Source organism: Dermacentor silvarum, chromosome 11 (genome assembly GCF_013339745.2).
Source record: "Dermacentor silvarum isolate Dsil-2018 chromosome 11, BIME_Dsil_1.4, whole genome shotgun sequence".
Taxonomy (NCBI): domain Eukaryota; kingdom Metazoa; phylum Arthropoda; class Arachnida; order Ixodida; family Ixodidae; genus Dermacentor; species Dermacentor silvarum.
In genome coordinates, this window is record NC_051164.1 from 111,139,187 (window position 1) to 111,163,335 (window position 24,149).

At 41.7% G+C, this 24,149-nt stretch overlaps 1 protein-coding gene across 2 annotated transcripts in view; it reads right to left on the reverse strand.

Annotated features, from left to right (window-relative positions):
* Positions 1-3,414: 3,414 nt before the first annotated feature.
* LOC119433267 (equilibrative nucleoside transporter 1) overlaps positions 3,415-24,149 on the reverse strand; it is an 82,267-nt gene continuing 61,532 nt past the window's right edge. For both annotated transcript variants that reach the window (XM_037700417.2, XM_037700416.2), the window contains 7 exons: positions 20,782-20,867; positions 20,347-20,395; positions 17,142-17,239; positions 15,290-15,391; positions 14,410-14,518; positions 11,558-11,643; positions 3,415-8,142 (listed from right to left, as the gene is read on the reverse strand). In XM_037700417.2, the coding sequence (XP_037556345.1) occupies positions 7,816-8,142; positions 11,558-11,643; positions 14,410-14,518; positions 15,290-15,391; positions 17,142-17,239; positions 20,347-20,395; positions 20,782-20,867 (857 nt within the window). In that variant the 3' untranslated portion in view covers positions 3,415-7,815. The remainder of the gene's footprint in view (positions 8,143-11,557; positions 11,644-14,409; positions 14,519-15,289; positions 15,392-17,141; positions 17,240-20,346; positions 20,396-20,781; positions 20,868-24,149) is intronic.

Here is a 24,149-nt window from a genome sequence, read left to right on the forward strand (position 1 = left end):
AAATACTAAGTCAAGCTAAAGTGATGCATTAGTGCAAGAGTATCTCTAAAGCGTCAATATTATCGCGAGCAGAGCCTTAGTAATAGAGAAATTAAGCTAAATGCAGGACATGATTAGTGACTCCCCCGGGACATTCAGGTACTCGCCCGATGACGAAGGCACTCCTCATTTAAATTCTGTCACTAGTACTGAACCACTCGTTATAAAAACATCATTGTACTGTATTATAAGAAGAAAGAAAATACTACTTCACCAGTTCTATTACACTTTTACAAAAAAGAACTAACTGACATTACACCGTTGACAACAACACGGGCGGTCAAAAGGTTTCGTGTTCGCTCGACTCTGCGCCGCCCGCACTTTCGCGTTTCAGTTTTTCTGTTAACGTGTAGTGTTGCGCTGGTTTTTCTGGCTCGCGAACCTCGCACTAACTGCAAGTAGCAGAGAATTCCACTTCCATGTGACGGACTTCGCGGAATGCCCGAACGGTCTACGCCACTTCACCAAAATCAGCTGCAGCGGCGCACCGTACCGCCATCTGTCGGGCACCGTTACACTCACCAACGGCAGAAAATGGCGTATGCAACGTCACCACTCCTCAGTTGGCGTGGAGGGTGATTTGAGTTGCAATAAAGGTATTTGGACCGTCCAGATCCAATTTTTGCGTAAACTAAGTCTTTTCTTTGCACGAGACAAGCGTTTTGAGGTTTCTGGAAAGGTATTTAAACAGTCCACTTCGACTTAGTATTTGCCTTTAGTGTCCCTTTAAGCATCGGACATGCTGTGGGAACCGCAGTTCCCACAGTTCCATGCAGTTGTGGCTTATATACTGTAATAATGTTTCATTGTGCATGTTTTTGGTGCAAATAAAGGTATCTGAAATAGGTGAGTTTCTCCTTTGCTTTTGTTCGTTAGGGAAAGTTGTGAACACAGGCACCGGGGCATGCAAGTGTGAATAGTAAAGCAATTTCAAAATTAAATGAACAATAATGTACTAGCCCAACAAAATAGTAATTATATTAAAATGACGAGTTGTGATATCTCAATGCTATCTTAACTGTGGCACAATGTATATGCAATGTGTCAGTAATGACTCAAGTGGTCATCATAACACCATTGCAATGCTGCATCCATGATAACCCAGCAATAAGTACCCAACGATATGTCTAAGCACAATGTTCTTTCAACGGTAACTCAACAATCACTCCATATTTACTTGCCCAATGGTGTTTCAATAAAATTTCAGTGGCCAATATTCAAGAGCTTTAACACTACCCCCAATGATATCTCAACAAAATCACCGAGTTTTCAATAAGATGGTCAACATTGACCAATAGTATTTCATTGCTTCCTCAACAAACTTTTTGTAACGGAATGCCCCCCCCCCCCCCTAACAGTAGAACCATGACTGAAAAAAGCTGAATGGGAAAGGTTTTTAAAAAGGAACATGTATTTCAGACGCGACACTTACACAAAGTAAGTGTAAAAAAAAAGTGAATCATGTGTCCCACAGTAAAAACAAACAACACTTGTATTAGTGAGATACACTTTGCGCTTTTCTGTAAGACTATGAATAACAATGAATAGAAATCAATTCCCTAATATCTCAAAATAACTTTTTATTGAAATGTACCTTTTGTTGCTGTGACAGTATTGTTTATCAACCTACAAAAACTGTATTCATTCTTCCATATATGTAACGCTTCCGACATCAAAAGCTACATCCCACGCAAGATGATTACAGGGGCTGGCACATAGGCATTCATTTCTTTTTACTGCTCTCCAAGGCCCCCGCCCTCTATAAATAGTTGTGTGAATAAACAAAGTGGTGTTTGTAAAGGCAGACAAACATCTTTGGTTTCCCAGTGCACAAGTGGGTTTTATTTATAAAATAAGTGCAACATATTTTTTTAACATTATTTTTAATTTTTCTCCATATGAAGCATATGCATGAAATGACACTGTTTCCAAAGGCCTTTTCAAATGCAACTTACATGTTTAAAAGCAGCAGTGCCAACCACAAGGTACATCACAGTACCAAGTCACAGCACTGTGAAAAAGAAAAGAAAAATAGAGTTCATGCAACAATTTTTAACAGGCTAAATGCTTTTGCATAATCTGTAATACCCACCTGCATCAGGACAGCCTCATGCATAATGTTTCCAAATGTACAGTAAAGTGAAAAAAGAGCATGCAACATGAAAAAAAAAGAACAGTGCGCTGCTAGCTAGTGATGGTTTATTGTATGTGGCTGATTATAAACCTTTGCATAAGAAAAATAAATAAAGGTACAATTGACCGCATGCAAGAAACCATTAGTAGATAGTATCCTCATGTCCTTTTCCTTCATCTTGCATGCTTTGTTTGCACTACGCCATATATGTAGCAGCATCAATTAGCCCATCTATCCATTCATATTTTTTTAAACCTTAGAAGCTCCAAATCCTGTACAGGAACACTGGCACAACAAAGCAAACATGAAGCATGAAGTGTGAGTGGCGAGCTTGTCCTGTCTGACACACACTTGAAAAGATATTAATGCACCAAGAAATGAAAATGCAATCATCAGATCCAGGCATCAATTACCAAACACACACAAAAAAAGAAATTGCTACTATGAAACTTCAGCTTGGCCATATGAAGCTTGGTACTTTGTGCACAAAAGTGACAATAAATAAAAGCATGCACTTGGAAGGCCCTCCTAACGTTAGTGCATGCACTCTGCAAAGTGGAAGGCTGCTGTCATCAGTCGTTAAACCTTGCTTATGCTAGAATGTTACCAGATATAAGAATATCCTGGCACTCAAATGACCACAATGGTTACAACATGACAACAATCAGTACAAAACATTACTCACCGGACTCCCTTCATCAAAACCACACATTCAACTACAGCTTCTTACAACACTGTTGACCTGTAGACAGATCATGTACAAACAAGAAGTCTTAGACACAACAGCTATGAATTGAAGGCCATTTCCCCTAGGTAAATGACTGGCAGTATCTAATGCAACTGTTGTCCTTCTGCTATACAAAGCTAACAATTTGATGTGACACATCATATCACATTAGTTCAAATAATTGATAACTTGTTTAAACTTCAACCGTATCACATTAGCACATCACTTTAGATTTTGACACAAGCTCCCACCCTGTCATATAGGCTAATAAAAGCAGCCTGTACTTATCAGCACTTCAGCAGTCAAAAAAAAAGGATCCAAGTGTCAAACATGCACAAGAAAAAAAGATGGCTACAATGAGCATTTGTCCTCAGATGCTTTTTGTAACAGTTTTAAGCCAACTCACACAAAAACAGTTTCCACTGAAGCATACCAGAGTGTCAAAGACATTTAAATTAGCACTTGCTTATAAGGCAGGGTTCATAAAAAAGGCCCATAAAAGCAAACCAGCAAATACAAGTTCCCCATTTAACTTATTTCTTCAGCTTTGGTTTTCTGAATCCAAAGGCTCATTTATTGTATATTTAGCAACATCAGTTACTTGTTGGGTCCTAAACCATCACAAGGCAACATTTTCCAGCAGCAGATACCACATAGGCTCAAGTAATAGCCATGCTTGTGCAATTGCTACACTTTGAACATTAAGTAAAAACTAAAAAAAAAAATGAAAAAAAAAATTTAAAGACCATACTTCTTGGACCATAGCAGGCGAGAACTGCCATCTTGCTGTGAAGGCAACTAACCAAGTTTTTAAATTTCAAGGCAGATCCATTGCTGTATACTGACATGTTTTGTACTTGCTGGTGCTGCATGTGTCGGCGTTCTAAGTGTGTCCAAAAAGTATAAGCCAAATCATTTCTTCCTGCACTTGTGGGTAGCACCTTTGTGTAAAGAACAACATAACTTTGTAAACAATATCCAGCTACAGTAATGTTTGTGTGTGCGTAAAATACTACACCCGTTATTTTTGCAAATTCTTCAAAAAAAAAAAGGAAAGAAAAGAAAGTGTAGCTATTACATGAGTCTACATAGCCATTTCACAAGAGCAGTTATGAGAAAATACGAGGGTAAACTTTAAGAATTACTGCTGCTTGTGCAAATATGCAATATGCCACCGCTACCCAGAAGGAATAACACCAACCACTAGCAAACAAGAAGTTGTTATGCTAGCTTTTTTCAATTAAATACAGCAGCACACTGCAAAAACAATCTGTTGTACTTACTTTCTTGCACCATCCCGTAATGCTTGCTGTCACCATTTCATTCTCCTAACGTTGATCAATAGAAGAACTGCGTAGTGGTACGGCCCTGAACATGTGCATGTAGCCACTCAAGCTCCACTTGTTCGACACAATGGGCTAAGCCACCAATAATAGCAGAATAGTGCACAATGTCAAGTTGCCTCTGTGAGGTAGCATTTTCAGGCAATTACCGCAGTAGTGACCCTGCTGACTAGTCAAACTGCCTTATGAATGTTCTCTAATTAAGGCATACCTCTAATGTTGAAGTTTGTAGAAAAGTAGGTAGCCGTAACTACTTCAAACACATCAAATACGAACACAATGGTTAGTCTTCATGGACAGTTTGCTTAGTTTACATCTGACCACTGGAGACATGACTTGAAATTATTTGATCCGCACTACAGCCCTGACTACATGAGAGCGGTTCAGAAACATTTTCCGATAGTGACATATGTAAAAAAAAAAGTGAATCATGTGTCCCACAGTAAAAACAAACAACAGTTGTATTAGTGAGAAACCCAAGACCAAAAAAAGAGAAATTGAGCTATAAAGAACACTATACTTTGCACATACCCATACAATGAAGTTGCAGGAGATCACTTGAACTTAAAGGAAAAAAAGAAAAAGAGCTGACACAGCTATGTCACTGAAATGTTTACTCTGACCATCCCCACGCCTTTTGAAACTGACAGTAACACACCATAGATGCACAAAAAACACCATAAACATACGCTAACAGGTCTCCAAATGCATCAGATAAAAAACAGCCTGATGGAGACATCAAACATATACGGCAACTGCACATATAAGATGACAGTACGTCAAACATCCACAAAAACTTCCCAACAGCCACAGGTGAATACAAGCTCATTTTTTACAAGACCAAGACATCAGGAATCTCAACGTGTTGTAAAGGCCTCCACAAGCACACTTGAATGAGCAATGAAGTAAGTCAACTCAGAAATTGTCCTTCTCCAGAATGCTCCAACAGAGCTCTTCTTCGGATGATCAGCTAGAACATCCAAAGTCGGTACAACAGCTAAAGAGTAATATGCGACGACTTTGATGAGCTAAAATAAATTAATTGAATTTTCCAAATAATCTGCTATGCAAAATGCTTTAAAAGTGTGTCAAATCAGCCCCACTTAGACATGCATCATATGCTCTTTCTCAACAGGCCCAAAAATAGCTTTCTTAACAGAACAAGCAAAAATGTGAACTTTACGACTTCGTCGTCAAAGGGCAGATTTCTCAATCTGTTTCTTCTCATGCTCCTGAGATAAATGTGATTTGCAAATGGATTTGCCCTGAGCACGTATAAACAGCCCTGGCAATTATATATATATAAAAAATGAATATATATCTGCTTCTGCATGTACATAAAAGAATTATTATACTTACAATTACCAACACTAGAAGAAAAAAATAGAAAAAAAAATGTTTCCTGCATCTCAGCACTGCCAATATTGTGCCTGTATGTATACATGACAGACACATTGTCTCCTCAGTGGTGCTTCAGTCAATGCAGCTTTCAGCTTTGGTGTTGCAATATGCAAGTGACAAGACAATGCAACAGATTTGTCAAAAAGCCATATATAGTTAATGGCAGTACAGAAAGATACAGATGCAAATTGCAAGTAATTGTTTTTATACACAGCAATATACACATCTGTGGTGCCTTTTAACATGTTACTAGTAAGCAATGGTTTCATGAAAAATAAAGCTCCCAGAACCACTTGCAAACAAAGTAGGTAATCTGGCATGATGTGTTGTTGCAACTTAACAGGGACAACTTGGCCAGTAGTTAGTACGTACTACATTTTGTTTCATAAAGCACGCCCCTCTGAATAATCTGAACTGCCAGAAACAATCTTTGAAGATAAGGAAAATCCACACAAACTCCAGAGAAGAAAGCTAATATATTTATAATAATTACAAACTCAGCACCACTCGCAGCGTGAAGCAGAGCTCCAGAAATCTTGTTCTGTGTGCTCTCTGATGAATGCTTTCACTACAGCTCCACATTGAAGTGTGGTGAAGTTTCATCACAGTGCAGAAGCATTTATATGAAAATTTTTGCTTTCAGGTATGGCCTCATGGCAATACAGAGTGCCCTACCCTAAAGCCATACCTGAAGGCAAAATTCACATATACCCTGCACTTCTACTTTGTACTTTCTTTTATTTTTCGGTGTGGGCCAATTGTGGCAGGTTTTGTGTACCGACACTAACCTGCACTATGATGCCAGGTATTGCAGTTTCTGACCAAAAGCTGAACTTGCAGTCTATGTCAATTTTCCATTATTTCCACACTTGAACCTAGCACAGGCCATCAGGGGATAGCACAATCTTTATGAACACAGGAACAAAACAAATTCATGCTTCCATGAGAAAGCAGTCCAAGAAAAAAACAGTTGCTGTGACAACAGCAAACCAGGTATGCATGTTATTTTGCTATTGCATGTTTTCTTTGATCTGCATGTTTAGTTTGAAATTAAGATGTTCAATTGGGAAGAATGAGCAAGACCGTGAGTGAGGTATTAGGTCTAATCAATCAGTCAGCTAGATTTTTTCACCAGTGATGCAAAGAAAAAGTGCTCCAAACCTACTAGTGGAGTATGCGTAGACTGTAGAAAAGATTTAACAAAATGCACTGTGGCAATCCAACAATGTATTAACTGCTGATTGCCAATACTGATACAAGAAACAATTATATCAAGAGCCAGAAGACTAAAATAAGGTCAAGCTACACAATGCTGCACTGCTCACTTGCATTCTATGAACACATGTCCATGAAATTGGTTTTTATATGAAATAAACCTGCATGAGATTTCCCATTCACACAATCTATAAAAGAAAGTTGTTATTAACAAAAAGTACCATTTTCTGGCTACGCCCAGACTTGCACTAAGTTCAGAAGCTTCACACATGGTTTCTACTTCAAGCCGTAGTGATAATGCCTACAACAAATATATGTCATAATTGCATGCAAGCATTTTTTTTAAGAACCACAGCTATGACAAACCTTGTGCATGTGGCTAGCTGTACTACAAGATTATGAGCACCAGCAAATGATGTTGCAGTTAATCTCTTGCATGAACCATGGTAAAAGAAATGTCAAACACTAGCATGTTTTACAGTAACAATCATAAATTGCATTTGTTTCTCAGTGTTGTCAATGGCAACTATAATTATCAATCCGCCAACACTTGAATACTTGTAGGCTTGCTGCCAAAAGCCTTTTCCACAAACATTTACAACTTTTGTGCCTGTCAAAAATGGCAGCTGAAATTTCTTTAGTCCAAGCATCGTAACACTACACATGGACAGTGGCCAAGTCTTCTAGAAGTGAGCCTGAACTTTGTCCTCGATACTCGGTGCCATAAAAAATGCACTGCAAAGATCAACCTGTCATTACTTGAGCACTTGGCAAGCTGCCCACAAAGACCTTGACCGCAGAAATTTACAACAAAAGTGGTGTCTAAAAGTACAAAATCATGATCTCTAACGTATAAAGGTTGCACGTGCTATCATTTTTCACCCGTTAATTTAGTTGGTCAGCTCACATCACATCGAAAGCGTGGCTTCCTCTCAAGAATAATGTTGTGGAGCATTTTAGAACCAGCTTCCTTTGGCAATACGAGGTGCCAAAAATGCCGCATTTCCTCCTACAAAAAGTCCAAGGACCAAGAAGAACGCTGCCATCATGCCGGCAATCGGCGCATGCTCTGAACTGGCCACTGCCCGAGGTGCATACATCATGGCCAAGCTGCTCAGGTATCCACTTGACCAGGCAAAGACGATCATGGCAGCTACGAATCCCCAATCACTGGATACCCAGACTGGCAGCACGCGTGCCTCGGGTAGGTAGTTGCAGAGCAGGAAGAGTGGCAGGAACACCAGTCGCGCAACTACGGCCACCCACAGAAAACGTGGGCCAGGCTGTTGACAGAAATAGACATCCCCTAAGATGTTGAGCTGTTAAAAAGATGCGACAACTTTCCCAATGCACATACTTTTGAGCACCGAACTAACACCAAGTGCCAACCCTGATGATTCTCTGCTGCTACAACAAGGCAGATTTCCTCATTCTTAATTTCCTGAACAGTTTCAAATTTCTAAGAATTTTAGTGAGACCCTTATGTCATCATGCTTTAACTATTTGACCATTTTCTTTTCCAAGTGCTCCTCAGCACCTGACGAGTATTCTTGTATGTCCATTTAGCAGACATTTCATGCTAGATAGAAGCTGGTTCTTAATTGTTGCTTTCTCCCAATCCAAGTTACATTTACAATAGTTATAAAATTCCTTCATCTTTCAAACCAGTGATGGACTAAGACACTTGCTCGCCATGGCTGCCCTGCTGAGACAGAGTGGCAGAGAACCAAGACATGTACGTTTATATAAGCTCTCCATATATGGCACAATGGGTACGCCATGTTCTTTTTTTGCATAATTTGCTTTGGTAGAGGCAGAGAGTGCTCCGAGAACACAAAGCAAGCATACTCTGGAAAAGCAGGGGTTGTGCGAAAGTCAGTCCCCGAGTTAACCTGGGAGTAGCAGCATAAGAGTTAAAGTAGCAGGTAAGCACACTGTGCCACTCTACACACAAAACCTGTGGCACTTGCATTTTACTACTAAATACACTCAATGGAAGTAGAGCTGCATGTTGAAGAATACCAAAATGTGCAGCTAACAATGAGAGAAGACAAAATACAGTCAACGTCAGATTTTTCGGACTCCCTAGGGGCCACGAAAACGTGCGAAAAAAATTATTGCATGCCTTTTACTGCCCCCCAGGGCTCAAGTCACCACAGGTACGTCTAAAATTGCTCTAAAGGATTGCCAGTACACTTATTAGGCGTATCGGTGCTCATCCTATGATAGGAGACAGCGGGTGCACGCATGTATAATTAAAGGATACATACCGTGTCCCGTGAAAATTGCCCCTTCCCACTTTTGATATGCTTCACCTCAATACTTCGCGCATGCTTCACCGCTTAATATTGCTGTATTGAGGGGAAGCTGTCTTTCAAAAACCGGCATTATGTAATGAGCCGCGTTTTCCGATCTTCAAAGCCATTGGCGAGGATTAGAAAGGCGGAGTCGGTGCCATTGCTCACAGCGGCGAATTGTTTCAAAGAAAAACACTTTACCGAACAGCAAGAAGCTTGGCAACGAGCGTCAAAGTAGCTAGGCCTAGTGTTGGTGTGGTGGTTGCTACGTCTGCCAGCGGATCTGCGTGTGAGAGCGCCAGTTCGAGGCAGAGAGAATCAAAATGACGGCGAGGGTGGATTCGATTAATGACGTTTTGGACTTGCAGTCATGGCAAGTCCAGAAAATCGGACAGTGAAGGTTTTCTGGGTCAGAAATTTCAGGCATTCTTATACATTGACTCTATGGGGTATGGGGCAGCGCCGTGAAGGCGTCCAAATCATTGGGCATGTCTAAAAAATGGGTCGTTGACTGCACTATGCACTTATCTGCTCATAAAAACAATAATTTTTGTCATGCTGATCCGCTGGCTACACTGATAGTTTCAAAAGTTGTTTTTCCAAAAGAATAAGATGGTATATGAAACTTGCCACAATGCTGATTGATACTCTAGCATCCTGCTGCCTTCAATAAACACGGAGGAAGCCACAACAGAAAACATGTTTCAAGGACAGCGAAAAGTTGCGACACAAGCTTTTTCTGAAGTGAGATGGCACACTGGAAGCCGATACCACTACTTATCAGATGCTAAAGCATTTAATTATACACCTACAGTAACACTATGGGCCAGCTTCACCACGTGTGAAGATGCTGCGCTCTGATGCAGGTAGCCCTCACCACAACACTTTGCTATGGGACTAGGCAGTTGTAAACTGCATGCCACTGCTGGCCACATAACCGATTTTATTTCTAGCACTCTGCATGCATGTGTTGTGGAATGCTACAGGTAATTATTTCTTTATCAGCACACGAAGTATGCAAGCTAAAGAGCAAATTCAGTAGTCTTGTTACATGACAACTTTTGCTGCCAGTTGGTCTGACAGAGACCAACTTCGATCAGCAAATTATACCAGCAGCATAGTGAAACTTCGACTGAGTCTATTACTGTAGAGCAGGCTACCCCACACTTATTTATTTTATTTATTTTCTATACTGCAGCCCTGTTAGGGCTATGGCAGGAGTGGGGAATTATACAGTTGTAAAGCGTACACAAAGTGCAAATATAAGCAGCACGAGAGCAAAAAAACATAAGCAACACAAAAGATAGATCAATAACATTCAAGCTTAAGCAAGACATCATCCAACAGAAGGAAACGAAAGGCACCAGGCAGAGTGTTCCAATAGTCAATGGTTAAAGGAAAAAAACTATATTTAGACACATCAGTTCGTGACCGATATGGTACAATATCAAGATGGTGATACCTCCTAGATAAGGAAGGTTCCACAAATTTTATGTATGTGCTAAGGCAAAAAGTGTTCGATGAGTTAATTAGTGAATGCAATAGCTTTAGCGATTCTATGTTGCGACGAATGGTGAGAGTTGTTAGATTTAACTCTGAAAGTTTAGAAGACGGAGAAAAGTTGCTGTCATATCGACGGTAGATAAACCGGATAGCTTTCTTTCTGGACCATTTCCAACTTCATGGTGTCCGATTTCTTATGTGGATTCCATACCACAGAGGCATACTCCATAAGTGGCCGGATAACTGATTTGTGACTACTTTGGTATTTAGAGGAGCTGTGCGCAAAGTACGCCATGGTAGCAGCCCAACTTTTTAAGGGCTTTGTTGCAAATATAATTTATATGATGAGACCACGACATGTTATCAGTAAAATAAAGACCCAGGTATTTATACTCGGACACTCTTTCCAGTGCGCAACCATTAAATGCATAAGGAAACGTGAATAGAAACACATTAAAGTGCATCACAATGCTCTTCACAAGAAACTCATGAGCTTACATTTGTGAAACTCCAGAAATGCACATAGCACAACAGTGGTTTTACACTGTTTGTTTGTTCACTGTAGGCCAGCAATTTTCTTGTGTATTGTGTGCAGACAGTTTATGTCATGCTAAAGACCTCTAATTCTACCACACAGAGAAAATTTCCCTGTGAAAAACTGCAATGAACAGTGTTCGTTCTTGCATGAGCCTTTAAGTAGTGCATTTATCAGTTAGTATTGAGCATGTAGTTACTAGCTTGGCAGAGCTTTGCCACCGTTTCGCTTGCCTCGCTTTAACAGGTAGGAGAAAAAAGTACAGGACCATAACAAAATGCTTTTTGAAAGAAAATGTTTGACCTGCTCATACAAATGACAACCACTGGGCGTAGGCGAAACCAAGAAGGCAAATAAACTTACCCAACGAACCCAGATAGGAAGAATATTGCCAAGCATGGCAAAAAGGTTGAAGCCAAGAAAACAGACTGTTGCTGTGAAGTACTTGTCTAGAGCACCAGAAAGATCATATCAAGAGATCAGTCAAGGCAAATACATTAATGCACTTCTTGCTATGGAACCAAAGTGTCTAAATGGCATGTATGATCCAATAGCAGACAAATCAGGAAAACATTATGTTAATGATCTGTTGATGCAATATCCGGTTGAAATAAATTATTTCTGCTTGCCAGCTGGGTGCACTGGCACATCTCAGTTTTGTATATAAAGTACAGGTGCATTGGTGTTATAAAGTAACGGTTACCATATCTGCAAGACAACATCCCAGCAGGCTTTTTTACAACACATGAAATAATATATAATATTAAGATATAAAACAAACTAATAATGTGTATTACAACCACATTACATACAGTTATGGCAGCACTATAACAAAGTTAATGATGTAATATGCTAGGACAGCTGTACTTCTGCAGCAAGCTCTGTATATCACTGTATAGTAGATTGGACCATTCGACCTTTCATCTCTAGATATGCTTTCTTACAACAGCATCACTCTTTTGTACCATCTCCATCATTTACCTTTGTTGCCCTCATTACTTAAAAACCAGCACCTTGCCACCGTCTAGAGGCTTGCTTTCAAAGCCTGCAGTTATATTCCGCTAGAAATCCAATACATCAGCTAAAAGCACACAACAAAGAATTTCAGCAGAGACAAGGGAGAAACAACATGCTTAGTACTTTGAGCGCCTAAGTGCTGGCATTCTCAGCCTCCGAAGGGCCCGGGCCCCCCAGGGCCCCCTCCCTCTAAATCCGCCAGTGGGCACGTGTTTGATTCCACCCAGCACAGAACAAATTCTAAAGGAGTTTTTTTTTTTTTAATTGACAAGCGGTGTATGAAGGCTAGATAGACCCAAAGTGACTGAAGTAGGCTAAGAATGCTATTTGCAATAGAGAATAGGCCTGAAGTATACTTATTTACATCAGCAGCAAAATGTTTATTCAATAATTTTTCAAATATTCTCTACAATAATAGCTACAATAAGCAAATGTCTTGGTGGAGTTGTAAAAATAGTCATCTCATTGCAATTTCTATAATATTCAAGACAGGAACTTCAAATAACTACTACCATTCTGCCAAAGTGACAAAAATAAATTTAAAGCCTGCAAAAACCACCTAGTAGAAACTAGCCAAGAAAATTTTATGTTATATCTCCTAAAATATAAGAATAAATTACAGTGAAATCTTGATGCGATCTTCCCGAGAACCGGAAAATAAAACGTACCATCCGAAAATCGTATAAAAGAAAAAGAAATGGTATATAAGAAAAAATGTATAATCCCGAAGAACATATTATGCAGAATCATATCAACGAGATTCCACTGTACAGTCAAACCTCGTTAATACATAATCGGCAGGGAACAACGTTTAGGTACACACTAAACAATGTACGAATTAACCACCAATGCCGGTTTAGCAGCTACTTACTGGTCGGAAAAGAGCTATGTCATGATGCTCTCAAACACACGCACTCAGACAGGCTTTATTTGCGGGTAGGCAGCAAAAAGCTGGTGATCTTCACTTGCCGCCGTTGGCCTTGCCGCAACGCTGGCACCTTCGAACTCGATAAGGCCACGAGCCATTTGTCCATGAGGCCCCCCTTACTAAGTAAATTAACAAGCACTGTGTAATGCATGCACAGGTAAACACGAACACATCTCGCTCGATGACCACGGAAATTCGGTGTCAAAACGCTTGAGTGAGGAGGCGCAGAAGCAGCAGCGTGCCGTCTCTCACTTCAACGCAAACTAGACGTCGAAAGCACATCGCATACGAAGCAATTGGCACTAGTTGCACTTTTTTGCAGATCGCTTTGAAGGTGAGGCCCGCATGGGCACGCACTTTTTCCACATTGCAGATCGCTTTCAAGATACAGCACGCGCACGGCCGCCACCGATGTAAACCCCTCCCTTTCTCCCCTCCCCCACCCAGCCTTGTGCATGACAGAAGAAGCGCACTTCAGCCCCACCTTTGTCCCTCGTGCGTGAAATTGAGTTGGCTGACCCTCGCAAGCTTTCACTTGCACATACAGCGCACGGCGGAGATGACGATGTTGCAGTGTTAGGACTTTATACGGAACCTCAATGTGACGTCCACGGTGACAGCAGAAATGTGCTTCGCAATAAAATGTGCTTTTGCGCAGTTACTACTTGAATTGGATTTGACGGCGAGAGAAAATTCAGCAGCTTTTTCGCGTTACCGGGAGCTAATCTCGAAGGCCATACTTTTTTGCACGACAATCGGCAACAGCTCTATGAGCAGGAAATACATCATGGTGGCCATGTTTTAAGTTCACTATCGCTGGTGACTGTCATCCGGGCGTCACAACTCGAGAATTGAACATCTGCGCACATGAGATTTTGCTGATTTTGTGCCTGTGTATGTAGAACAAGAAAGAAAAATAGTACGCCCCAACCGTTTGGTGGGCAATGAGCGATTACGGCTTAAGTGGTCAGCCAATACATGGGGTTCAATGGGGGCTGGGTGGGGGAATATTTGCGACTACATTTAAACCGCAGTTACACTTTAAGCAGGTACATATTAACAAGGTTTGACTGTATGTGGTTTTACGTTCCAAAACCACAATCCGATTATGAGGCACACCATGGTGGGGAAAATGTCCACTACTCACTAAATGTGTATCCTTGCCGCAGAATGAGCTGACTGCTCAATGTAGCAAAACATCCTATAAATTACACCCCTATTTTACTTTCTGGGTCACTGCAATATGCACTGTCTAACAAAATCCACTTACCATCCAAAGGAAATTCTTTATCAATGCGCTTGATGTCTGACGTGACTGCAGGAAATGCGGCCAGTGTGACAAAGAATATCAGGAACACATTAAGGCACTGTGGCCACACCTGAAAGGCAAGAGATCTGGTTGTAATTACATCGCAGAAAATTCAACTGGGTTTACAACGACAAATCTGACAGGTAGTACGACCAACCATAGCTGCAAATGGTTGCTTAGATTGAGAAATGGCTGTTTTAGGTCAGTTCTTGCTCTTATTTATCAACTCCATGACCAGAGCCACAAAGCTGATGAACCAATCAGCGATGTGGTTGAGCTAGATGTTGGGATATGTGGACAGTTGTTGGTGATCGCATTGTGAAATGAGATATCAGCACTAGCGTACCGCTTTCTTTCTTAAATATAAAAAATACACTTTTTTTTCTCAGACACAGTGCTGCTAGACTACGTATTTTATGTTGACAGTAACAAGCTTGACATCAAAATACATCATCAGCACAAGAATGACCCAAGTCAAGAGCACCAAGAAGCAAGCGTGTGGTGCAATACAAGACACAAACTTATGAGTAGCCTGTTGGTCTGGCTGATGGAAATTCTTGCCTACTTGAGCTAAACATGATGTAAGAAAGGCCTGTTGTCTGGTCTTTTATTTTGTTCTGTTTAATCCCAAAGACGAACTCATTAGGTGCATAAGCTGGTCCAAGCACATGAACAGCGCCTTTTGTTCGAGGCATTTCTGGGTGCTAACAGGTCGCGTTTGCTGGTATGAACAACTACAGCCATAGGTTGCTCCTTCATCACGATTTGCGGTCAGTCGCATGACCACTATCGATTGCACACCATTTATGAACCATGGAGAAAAACCAGAGTCATGACCTACCTGCTTGAATACGAGCCAATAGGGAGGCCTGCGTGAGCGAGGTGATCTGCTGCTGGGAGCAGAAGCCATGGCAGCCAGCCGCTGGTGATGCCTGTAACAGCGCTGCACAAAGTGTATGAATCTTATAAGATCCAGATAGACAAGTTCTTTACCTCCTGTACTGCTAATTATACAAGGCCAATCTGCTTCCTGTTCCCCTAGCATTTTAAGAAAGTAGTGTACAGTAAAACCTCATTAATATGTACCCGCTTAAAACATACTATAAGAGTTAAAAATAGTTGCTGCAAATCCCCGACCCCATCACTATAGAGCCAATGTATTGACTTACCACTTAAGCCGTAGTGGCTGATCATGTGCCCACAAATTAGTACATATACCACAATCACTTTTTGGTGCACAGAGGTTAACTGCGGTGCCTCAATTTTCAGTATGGCTGTGATGTGCTGGGCCAAAAAATACCTTCTGCCTTTTCGGAAAGTGCAGAAATGTCTAACAATGACTCCAGCTTTGGCGCAGTGATGCCTACATGGATAAGCACTGGAAATGCATGAAGGTGGAGTAGCAGCCTGGGAAAACAACACATGCAACGACAGCTGTGCCTGCATGACCTATCACCACCAGCCCTATCACGATAAGCATCATCACCTATCTGCATGAGAGTGCATCTGGCATAGTGCTGTTGGAAGTGTACTGGTGACAACCCAAATATAAGGTGATAACCCAAACAAGCTACCATTTTCTGGTGCCTCTGAGTGGGAATTGTCCGAATGTGTGTCGCTTCCACAATAGAACGCATCCTGCAGCTGCTGCTTTGGCTCAACAAGCTAAATGCCGCACTCAGGCACCACTTGCACAGCCAGGAATGCACAAGCATGAAGACACCTCGCTGCACAGACACTCCCATGAAATGCCCACAAGGACAGTAAGCGACGCACTGCACACAAATAGAAGGAGATGACTGGAGCCACGCAGTAGCGGGCACCGCGTTTCACAGAAGCGATGCCGGTCCTCACTTCGCAATAGTCATACAAACTTCTGCAGCAGAGAAAGCTCGACAAGTCAGCACATCGGCAGTTCGGCCACTGTGCTCACTACCAAAGTTTTAATGCTGCCTGTGCTTTATCGCACAGTCGTGTGAAAGAGCTGAAAAAAAAAAAACTAAAAGGTAAAAAGAAATAAAGAAAAGAAGAAAAACTTTTGAGCGCATGTAAAAGACACAAATGTGCACTTGCCAGTACTGCATACTACCGCTTAGTGCATAGTTATGCCACATTCCTGCAGGCATGAATTAACAAGGCTCCACTGTAACACTGTTCGTGAATTAAGACTTTCTGGTTCAAGATGAAGCTAACTGTGCAGCCAAATTACAAAATTTAGCAAATCTGACTGCTAAATTACCAGCAGCTAAATTAACTATCCCAAGAATACAAGACCACTAAACAATGAAAGAGAAGCACAATTTCTGTTTATTGATGTGAAGTAAGAAAAACTAATAAAAGCAGAAAACTTTGATGCAGTCAAAGCGTGGTACACAAGTGTTTGCATTCCACCTCCGCTGAAATATTATTTATAATTTCCTTATCATTCACAACAGCAAAATTTATTACCAGGGCAAAATGCCAACCCATGAGCAGAAAATGAAAAATTACATTGTCCTCTTCTTTAATCGAATTTGACACTGAGGAAGTGGAACCCTCGTGCTTGACCTTTTCTGGGCCAATAAACAAACATAACCAGTGCACAAAAGAGGGTACACCCAGATTCATTTTGCCACTTCAACCAGCATAGTTGGCTGGTGTCTTGGCTCCTTTCTTGCACTAAAAACTGTAAAAAGCTGCAGAATCGTTCTCACCAGCAGAGGCAGGGCAAAGTAGGAGTCAAGGCACAGGAGCAGCACCAACAAAGCCGACAGGAAGTAATAGATCGCTGCTGTGCGGGCATTTGGTGATGCTGCAAGACACACCCACAGTCAAGGTCAGCCTTAAACTAAAGGGGTCCTCGGGCTTGGTGAACCCCCCCCCCCCCTCGGGCTTGGTGAAAAAACACAGTCCACGGTTAGCACACGCTGCAGTTAAAATCACTGCTAAATTTTGCAGTTGTGAGCAGCTCGTGGAGCTCGCAAGCGGAGCTAAAAGTCACCTTTTTCTCAAACGCTCTCTTTTCAACAGAAGCTTGCTCCTCACTCTTTTCTGGATTCCTTATTTTGTAACATAGCAGATTCCAATACGCGGATGCTATTATTGGCCAATAGCTGACATAAATCAAGATGGTTGTTTGCATCAGGGTGCTTCTTTCTACTGTTACTGTGTATATTTGCTTATCGGTGTCATAGCTGTTGGTTTTTGCTAATTAGTTTTGAACACTCAACTAGCCTCAGAACATGTGAAACTTCACTTCAGGTCAGACTACACATACGCTTGACAGCGTGTACTCACTCCTTTCGGTTGGTCCTGGCTAGACGCCTTGGCAGACATTGCTTCTTATTGAGCTACAATGCTTCAAAATGCACAAGTTGGATGCTGCTATTAATTGTCGGTCAAGCTGGTGCAGGACAAAGCCAGTCTGCACTACATAGCACGGACAGACTGGAGCATATGAGCGCGAGTGCGCATCGAGCCCTGTCATGCACAAAGCAAATGCTGCGCATACGCACTACAGTTGCATGTAGCTGCGGTTTGCTAGATAGCGTAGATGCCGTGGCAGCTGCAGGGTGCGGCGAGGAGTTCGCTGGCTGAGCACACTGTGGCTCACTGAGGACTCCTGCATTTGGCTATGTTTGGCTCGTCGTAGGCGCCAAAATTGTAAGTAGTGGCGTCTACGTGAACATCCGAAATCAAATTTGAACTGCGCACCACAGTGGCATTCAGTAGGTAGAGTTTTTGTGGGCACGCCCCGCTCTGCCGTAGCCTTCGCTGGCTTCAAGGCATTGAAGAAGGAACGGGAGCATAGCAAACGGAATCATGCGCGACCTTTGATTGCTACTGAGTCCGCTTCTTCTGAACTCATTGAAGTACTTTTCGCAGCAAGGTATTTCTGAAATAGTAGATTTTAACTTCAAGTGCATTTCTCGACTGCGATAAGAAGTGGTTCAGGGCCCCTTTAAGCACCTAGCATGTCTCCACCATGAAAGAGCAAAATTTGACATCCACCCGACTGTAGCACGAAGATACAAAGGAAACCTATACGAGTTTCTCAGAAAGAAAACTTTGTGCTACAGTCAGGTAGAGTACAATTTTTCCCTTTTATGAACTTTTCTTCACCTTGCCGGCTTCCAGAGAACCGATTTTCCATGTCTCTACCACATGACTCCCAGGCAAATATGTCTACATACACATAGTCCTGCAAAACCTATGACACTTTAAATAAAGCCAACTGTTCATTACCTTATGCAGCGGTGGGACTGCCCAAAGTCGTTTTGGAACAATTTTTGGAGCAAGTAAAATTTCATTTTGGGGCAATTTGGAGCAGATAAAATTTCATTTTGAAGCAGTTTGGAGCAAGCTAAGGTTGTGCGAATAGTGGATTTTCAGTTTGAAGCGAATAGGGATTTTGGCCGAATACTTTCGAATCGAATGTCGAATAGTTGCTGTTCAAAAATCTTGTCCACAAACTGGCATGCAAGATAATTATTGGATAAGTGCAATACTTAAGTGGACTAATTTGTGAGAATGAGACCACAATTAATTCAAGTATGATATTTATTGGAATACATTTGAGAATGTTGATGTCATTTATTAATCGCTCTCTCGGATTATTATAGTTTAAATGTTTTGAAACGGTGTGTTTATAAGTTTTCTCGCAAATAAGTTTCTGAGCAATTATGAAGGTTATGAGAAATTTTTAAAGGTCCAAAACTGGTTTTTCTAACTTAATGTCGGACGCGGTGGTGGTGAGAAAAGAGTGCTGGCAACCAGGGCGCCAAGATTGGCGAAGATGACGCCGGCGTATACCTGCATTTCTCGTGCTCGTTGCTCGGTTTATTTTGCCTGTTGTTAAACAGAGTTGATGAAATTACTACAATTAATATAGTCAACATCCGATTTTTCGCACTCCCTAGGAGCCGCGAAAACGTTCAAAAAATCGGGCAGTCCGAAAACATAAATGCATGCCTTTTACTGCTCCCAAGGGCTCAAATCGCCACAGGCAAGTCCGAAATAGCTTTAAAGACCTGCCAGTACACTTATTAGGCGTACTGGTGCTCGTACTGAGATAGGAGACGGCGGGTGAATACATACCGTGTCCTGTGACAATTGCCCCTTCCCACTTTTGGTGTGTTTCACCGCGTAACACTACTGTACTGAGGCGAAGCTGACTTTCGGGAACTGGCATTACACAATGCACCGTGCTTTCCGAGCTTCGAAGCCATTGGCGAGGATCACAAAGGCGGAGTCAGCGCCATTTAAGTTCGCCAACAGCGGCGAGCTGTTTCAATTAAAAACACGGCGCCGAACAGCAAGAAACTTGGTAGCGAACGCCGAAGTAGCTAGGCCTAGCGTTGCCGCAGTGGTGGCTCTGGCTGCCAGCGGATCTGCATATGAGAGTGCCGGTTCGAGGAGGGGAGGCATCAAAATGGAGGTGGTGGTGGTTACGATTAATGCTGTTTCGGACCTGTAGTCATGGAAAGAAGTCCGAAAAATTGGGCGGTGAAGAATTGTTGTGTCCAAAATTTCAGGCACTCTTATACTTTGATTCTATGGGGTATATGGCGGTGCCGAGAAAGTGTCCGAATTATGGGGCATGTCCGAAAAATCAGGCGTCTGGAAAATCGGTCGTTGACTGTAGTGGCCACAAGTGGCTTAGTGTGCACACCCAAGCAACAGCAACAGGGGCAGAGTACATATGCAGAATCCAAACTCTGCTTGGGTTCTTTTATACACAGGGCAACTTAGGTCTACTGTTTCTAAAACTGACTTGCTATAATTACAAAAAATTAAATATGAAGAAAGAAAATCTTGTTACATTTGCGGAAGTACAGCACTACTTCCAGTCATTGCGTCCAATGCACAGACAAACACATCAAAAATGAAATTTGAAGAAGGGATAAAGATGTCCCTCACCTGCTATGGTGAAAATGTTTAGTAGAGATGTAACCGTACCACTGATGTTCTGAAAAAAAAATTTACAGAAATTTACTGAACAGAAAAAGAAAGAAGTGCTTCATCTGGTAAATACAATAAAAAACAAAATTTCATGCAGGAAATAATGCGGTACAAATTTTTGTAAGAACAATTGAGCCTGTGACATGTCAACGCAGTCAGGAACGCATAGCTCATGCCCGTTTTATACATTGGTGTTCGTCCTGCATCATTACTGCAAGTCTGTTTGCTTTTACAACGTCCTCCCGGCTACAGAGGCAGCTCAAATCAGCAAAATGCAACTATAATATGTGTACCATGCAAGAAATGGGGAAGAGCTAAATAGTTAGTGCTTTTAAAACACCATTACGTACAAAAAAAAGTTACTAATATGAGAGTGCACTGTCATATGCTTACCGAACCAAGGACAACAGCATTCGAATATTTGCCTGGAAGACGGGCAGCAACACCGTAAATGCTGTTCTGGTAGACACCACAGCCCACTGCAGTGACACACCAAAGAGGAGATAGTACAGAATGTTGCGACAGAATGGGAAAATATGCACTAATGCTCGAGTTGTTATACTATTAAAAGAAATTGAAGTAAGGCTAAGACTGGCATTCATTATGTCAGACCTAGATCACATAGGTCCCGCACACTTCCGATTCGTGCTGGACATGTGGTGCTATCTACAGCAAATTGCAGTGAAAAGCAAATGTTGCTGACGCACAGTGCTACTCCGGCGGAAGCTGCATATGGCAAGGCTGAGCACGGGCCCTATCTTGAAAGCGATCTGCAATAAGTACATAGTACAGGTGCGCCGAGGGCTGATAGCTTCGTGTGCACTGTGTTCTCGCTGCTTAGTTCGCATTGAAGCAAGAGACAGCACAAAGGTAAATTCACTCGCTGCTGCTGCCACTCTTCCTCAAGCCAACATTTTGGCAGCGAGTGTCTGCGCTCATCGAGGCGGATGTTTGCTTTCCTGTGCGCGCGTGATAGCATGCTTGTTAACTTAGTAAGTGAATGTTTACGCGTTTATACGGCTGATAAAACTACCATTCTTATTTCGTAAAGCTGTCTACTAAATTGCTATTGCAACTGATGCTTCGCCTTCTGCACAAAACTGACTTTTCGTCTAGTCAGCATGAACAGCATCTCTGTGTTCAAGAATTGATAAACAGTGCCTGTCACTTTAGCTGTTACATTGCAAAGAACTAGTGCTACAGAAAACGTGGAGCAACAAAAAAAAAAAATGTTGACTGTCACTTTAGCATACACTAAAGAGGAAGAACACGACAACCTGCGTGCTCACGAGACATTCATCAACTTACTTGACATCCTCATTTGAATGCGTTACTTCCCATTACTTCTTTTCTCTCACCAAAGGTTGTGGGTTCAATTGCCTTAAACTTAGCCTTAAGTAACAACAAAGGTCATGGGTTCGAGTGCCTTAATTAACTCTGTTAATTCCCTGTGCCTTAAATAACTTTGCATTTTTAACAGCAAAGGTCGTGGGTTCGACTCCCACCAAAGGTCGTCCGTTTGGCCCCCAAGTTTTGTGCCACTGAATTTTGCTGCCATTGAATCTCCCGGACAGTCAAATTTTCGACCCATGAGCCCTCTAAGGTTTTCGCATTAATGAAAGAAGCTACCTTAATTATGCACATGTTTTGCTAGCACTTCAAGCACACTGTTTTCATCCTTATCTAATCATGCTGCCGGCAAACAAAACTTGCACGGGATGCACTTTTGTAATAAAATGCAGACAAGTGTATGCAGACAGAATTGCAAGAAGCGCTTGCATCATTTGCTTCAAGTGACATTAACTAACACTTTCAAACGTAATTTCAAATAGAATGAAAATAGCGTACATCAAATGTTTATTAAGCAATGCATTTTCAAAACCCATATGTGGGAAAGATACAATGCACTGCTTTTGCTTTACTGGAGTTATGAACATGATCATCAGCTTACAGGTCATCACCTTGCACAAGTGGGCTTTCTGTGAAGCATTTACCATGGCCTAGGTCAGTGGTTCTCAAGCATGTTGGTCCCAGGGAACCCTGCTAAACTCTATGAAATGCCAAGGAACTTGGCGAGCATGGAACCAGGAAAAATTTATCAGTGGTTCGCAGAACCTTGAGGAGGGGCCTGCGGAACCCATTTTAAGAACCCGTGACCTAGGTTATAGCTGGATAATAACAGCTGGTAATAATAGCATTGCAAACCCAGCCACTGTTAGCTTGCATATGCTAGCTAATCCACATTGATTGTTTTATTAGGAGCTGTGCAAATCAGCCAGAGTGTACAAAGTTGGGACAATAACATTAATAGGGTTAGGCTATGCTAAATAATGCTACTGATGCTTTCTCTTCTCCTACAGCCGCAAAGCACCTCCCTTTCTCGCATCGCCATCCCAGTATGCACAGAACATACGCAATATGCACAACTCGCCTGGCGAGTGTCTTGCGGTGTCGGCGCATTAGTGACCAGCCCTTAAGGCCTATATATATAAAATTGCCTACATTCAAGTGATGTAGTATATCCCAAAAATCGTATTCAGAACAACATAACTTTCCAACGTTTGCATATCAATATCAGCCCACACCTTCAAACTTTTGTAACAGCAGTAAAGGGAAAGCTCACACGGCCGCTCTTTCAAGCACAAGCTCACAGCAGTCCAGCACTACCTATAGCAATTTTCAACAAAAAATTCTTCAGAAGACGCGTAATACCACCAGCACAAATCTATACTTAATTCTATCTGCTTGCACCAAAATACTATACCTCACAACATGAGACTCCATAACCACAGAAGGTGAACTATGCCATGCCTGTCATATGCACAGTCACGAGTCACCACTTCTCAAGTACAAAGGTACTTCAGAAAGGTTTGCAGCTGGTCTACAGAGGACATTATTTAGTGCTACTATCACCACAAACAATATACGGCAGTGGACTTTTTTTACAAATTAAAGTTACATATATGCCTACCACGCTTTGCTCCTACAAAGAGGCCCTCTTCACTGAGCTGCCAACGTCAAGAGCCAACTTTCTCCTAACATGGATTTTTAAAAAACTCCCTAGATTTCATTAGGATTTTCAAAGCACCATGCACTTTTTCAGTGTGTCAGCACAGTTTCTGTATCAACAATTTTTCTATACTTCTTTTGAAATATTCGAATTGTGTAGTCCCTTAGCCTGATTGAAAATGTCCCGATACAAGTTATTGGCAAATGCGGTATGGATCAAAATATATATCTTTACAGATAAAGGAAGATATTGATGCTAGCAATAGCCATCAGTCTGCAATTAGTAGCCAAGGTTAAAGGCCCCGGCATAAATTCTCAACACTTCCTTTTGTTAGTACCAATTTGCATTTTTTTCCCTAGTAATGATCAAAGCCTATGTATTAGGAATGGTCGATTATTAATTTTATTTGATTAACGATTAATCGTTCATCATTTTAGCCTTTAATCGATTAATCACTTTCAATACAGGGTTTTTCATCGATTAATCGAAATTTTTACCCAGCACTTTCAAGAAGGCTGAAATGCAGTTATCTACTTTTGTAGGCCCTATTTTAATATTTGAGAGGTGGAACCAAGTTTGAAAACACAAATGTATAAACGTTTGATAAAGGTAATGTTTACGCTGTTTTCTGCGCTGGAATGATTAGCGGCTAAGCAGCCAGCTATGAAAGCAGACGATGACGACGAACGCAGGAGCAGTGGCACGCGCGCATGCCGAACACGAGCACGAGCGCAACCCGAGGGGCGCCAAC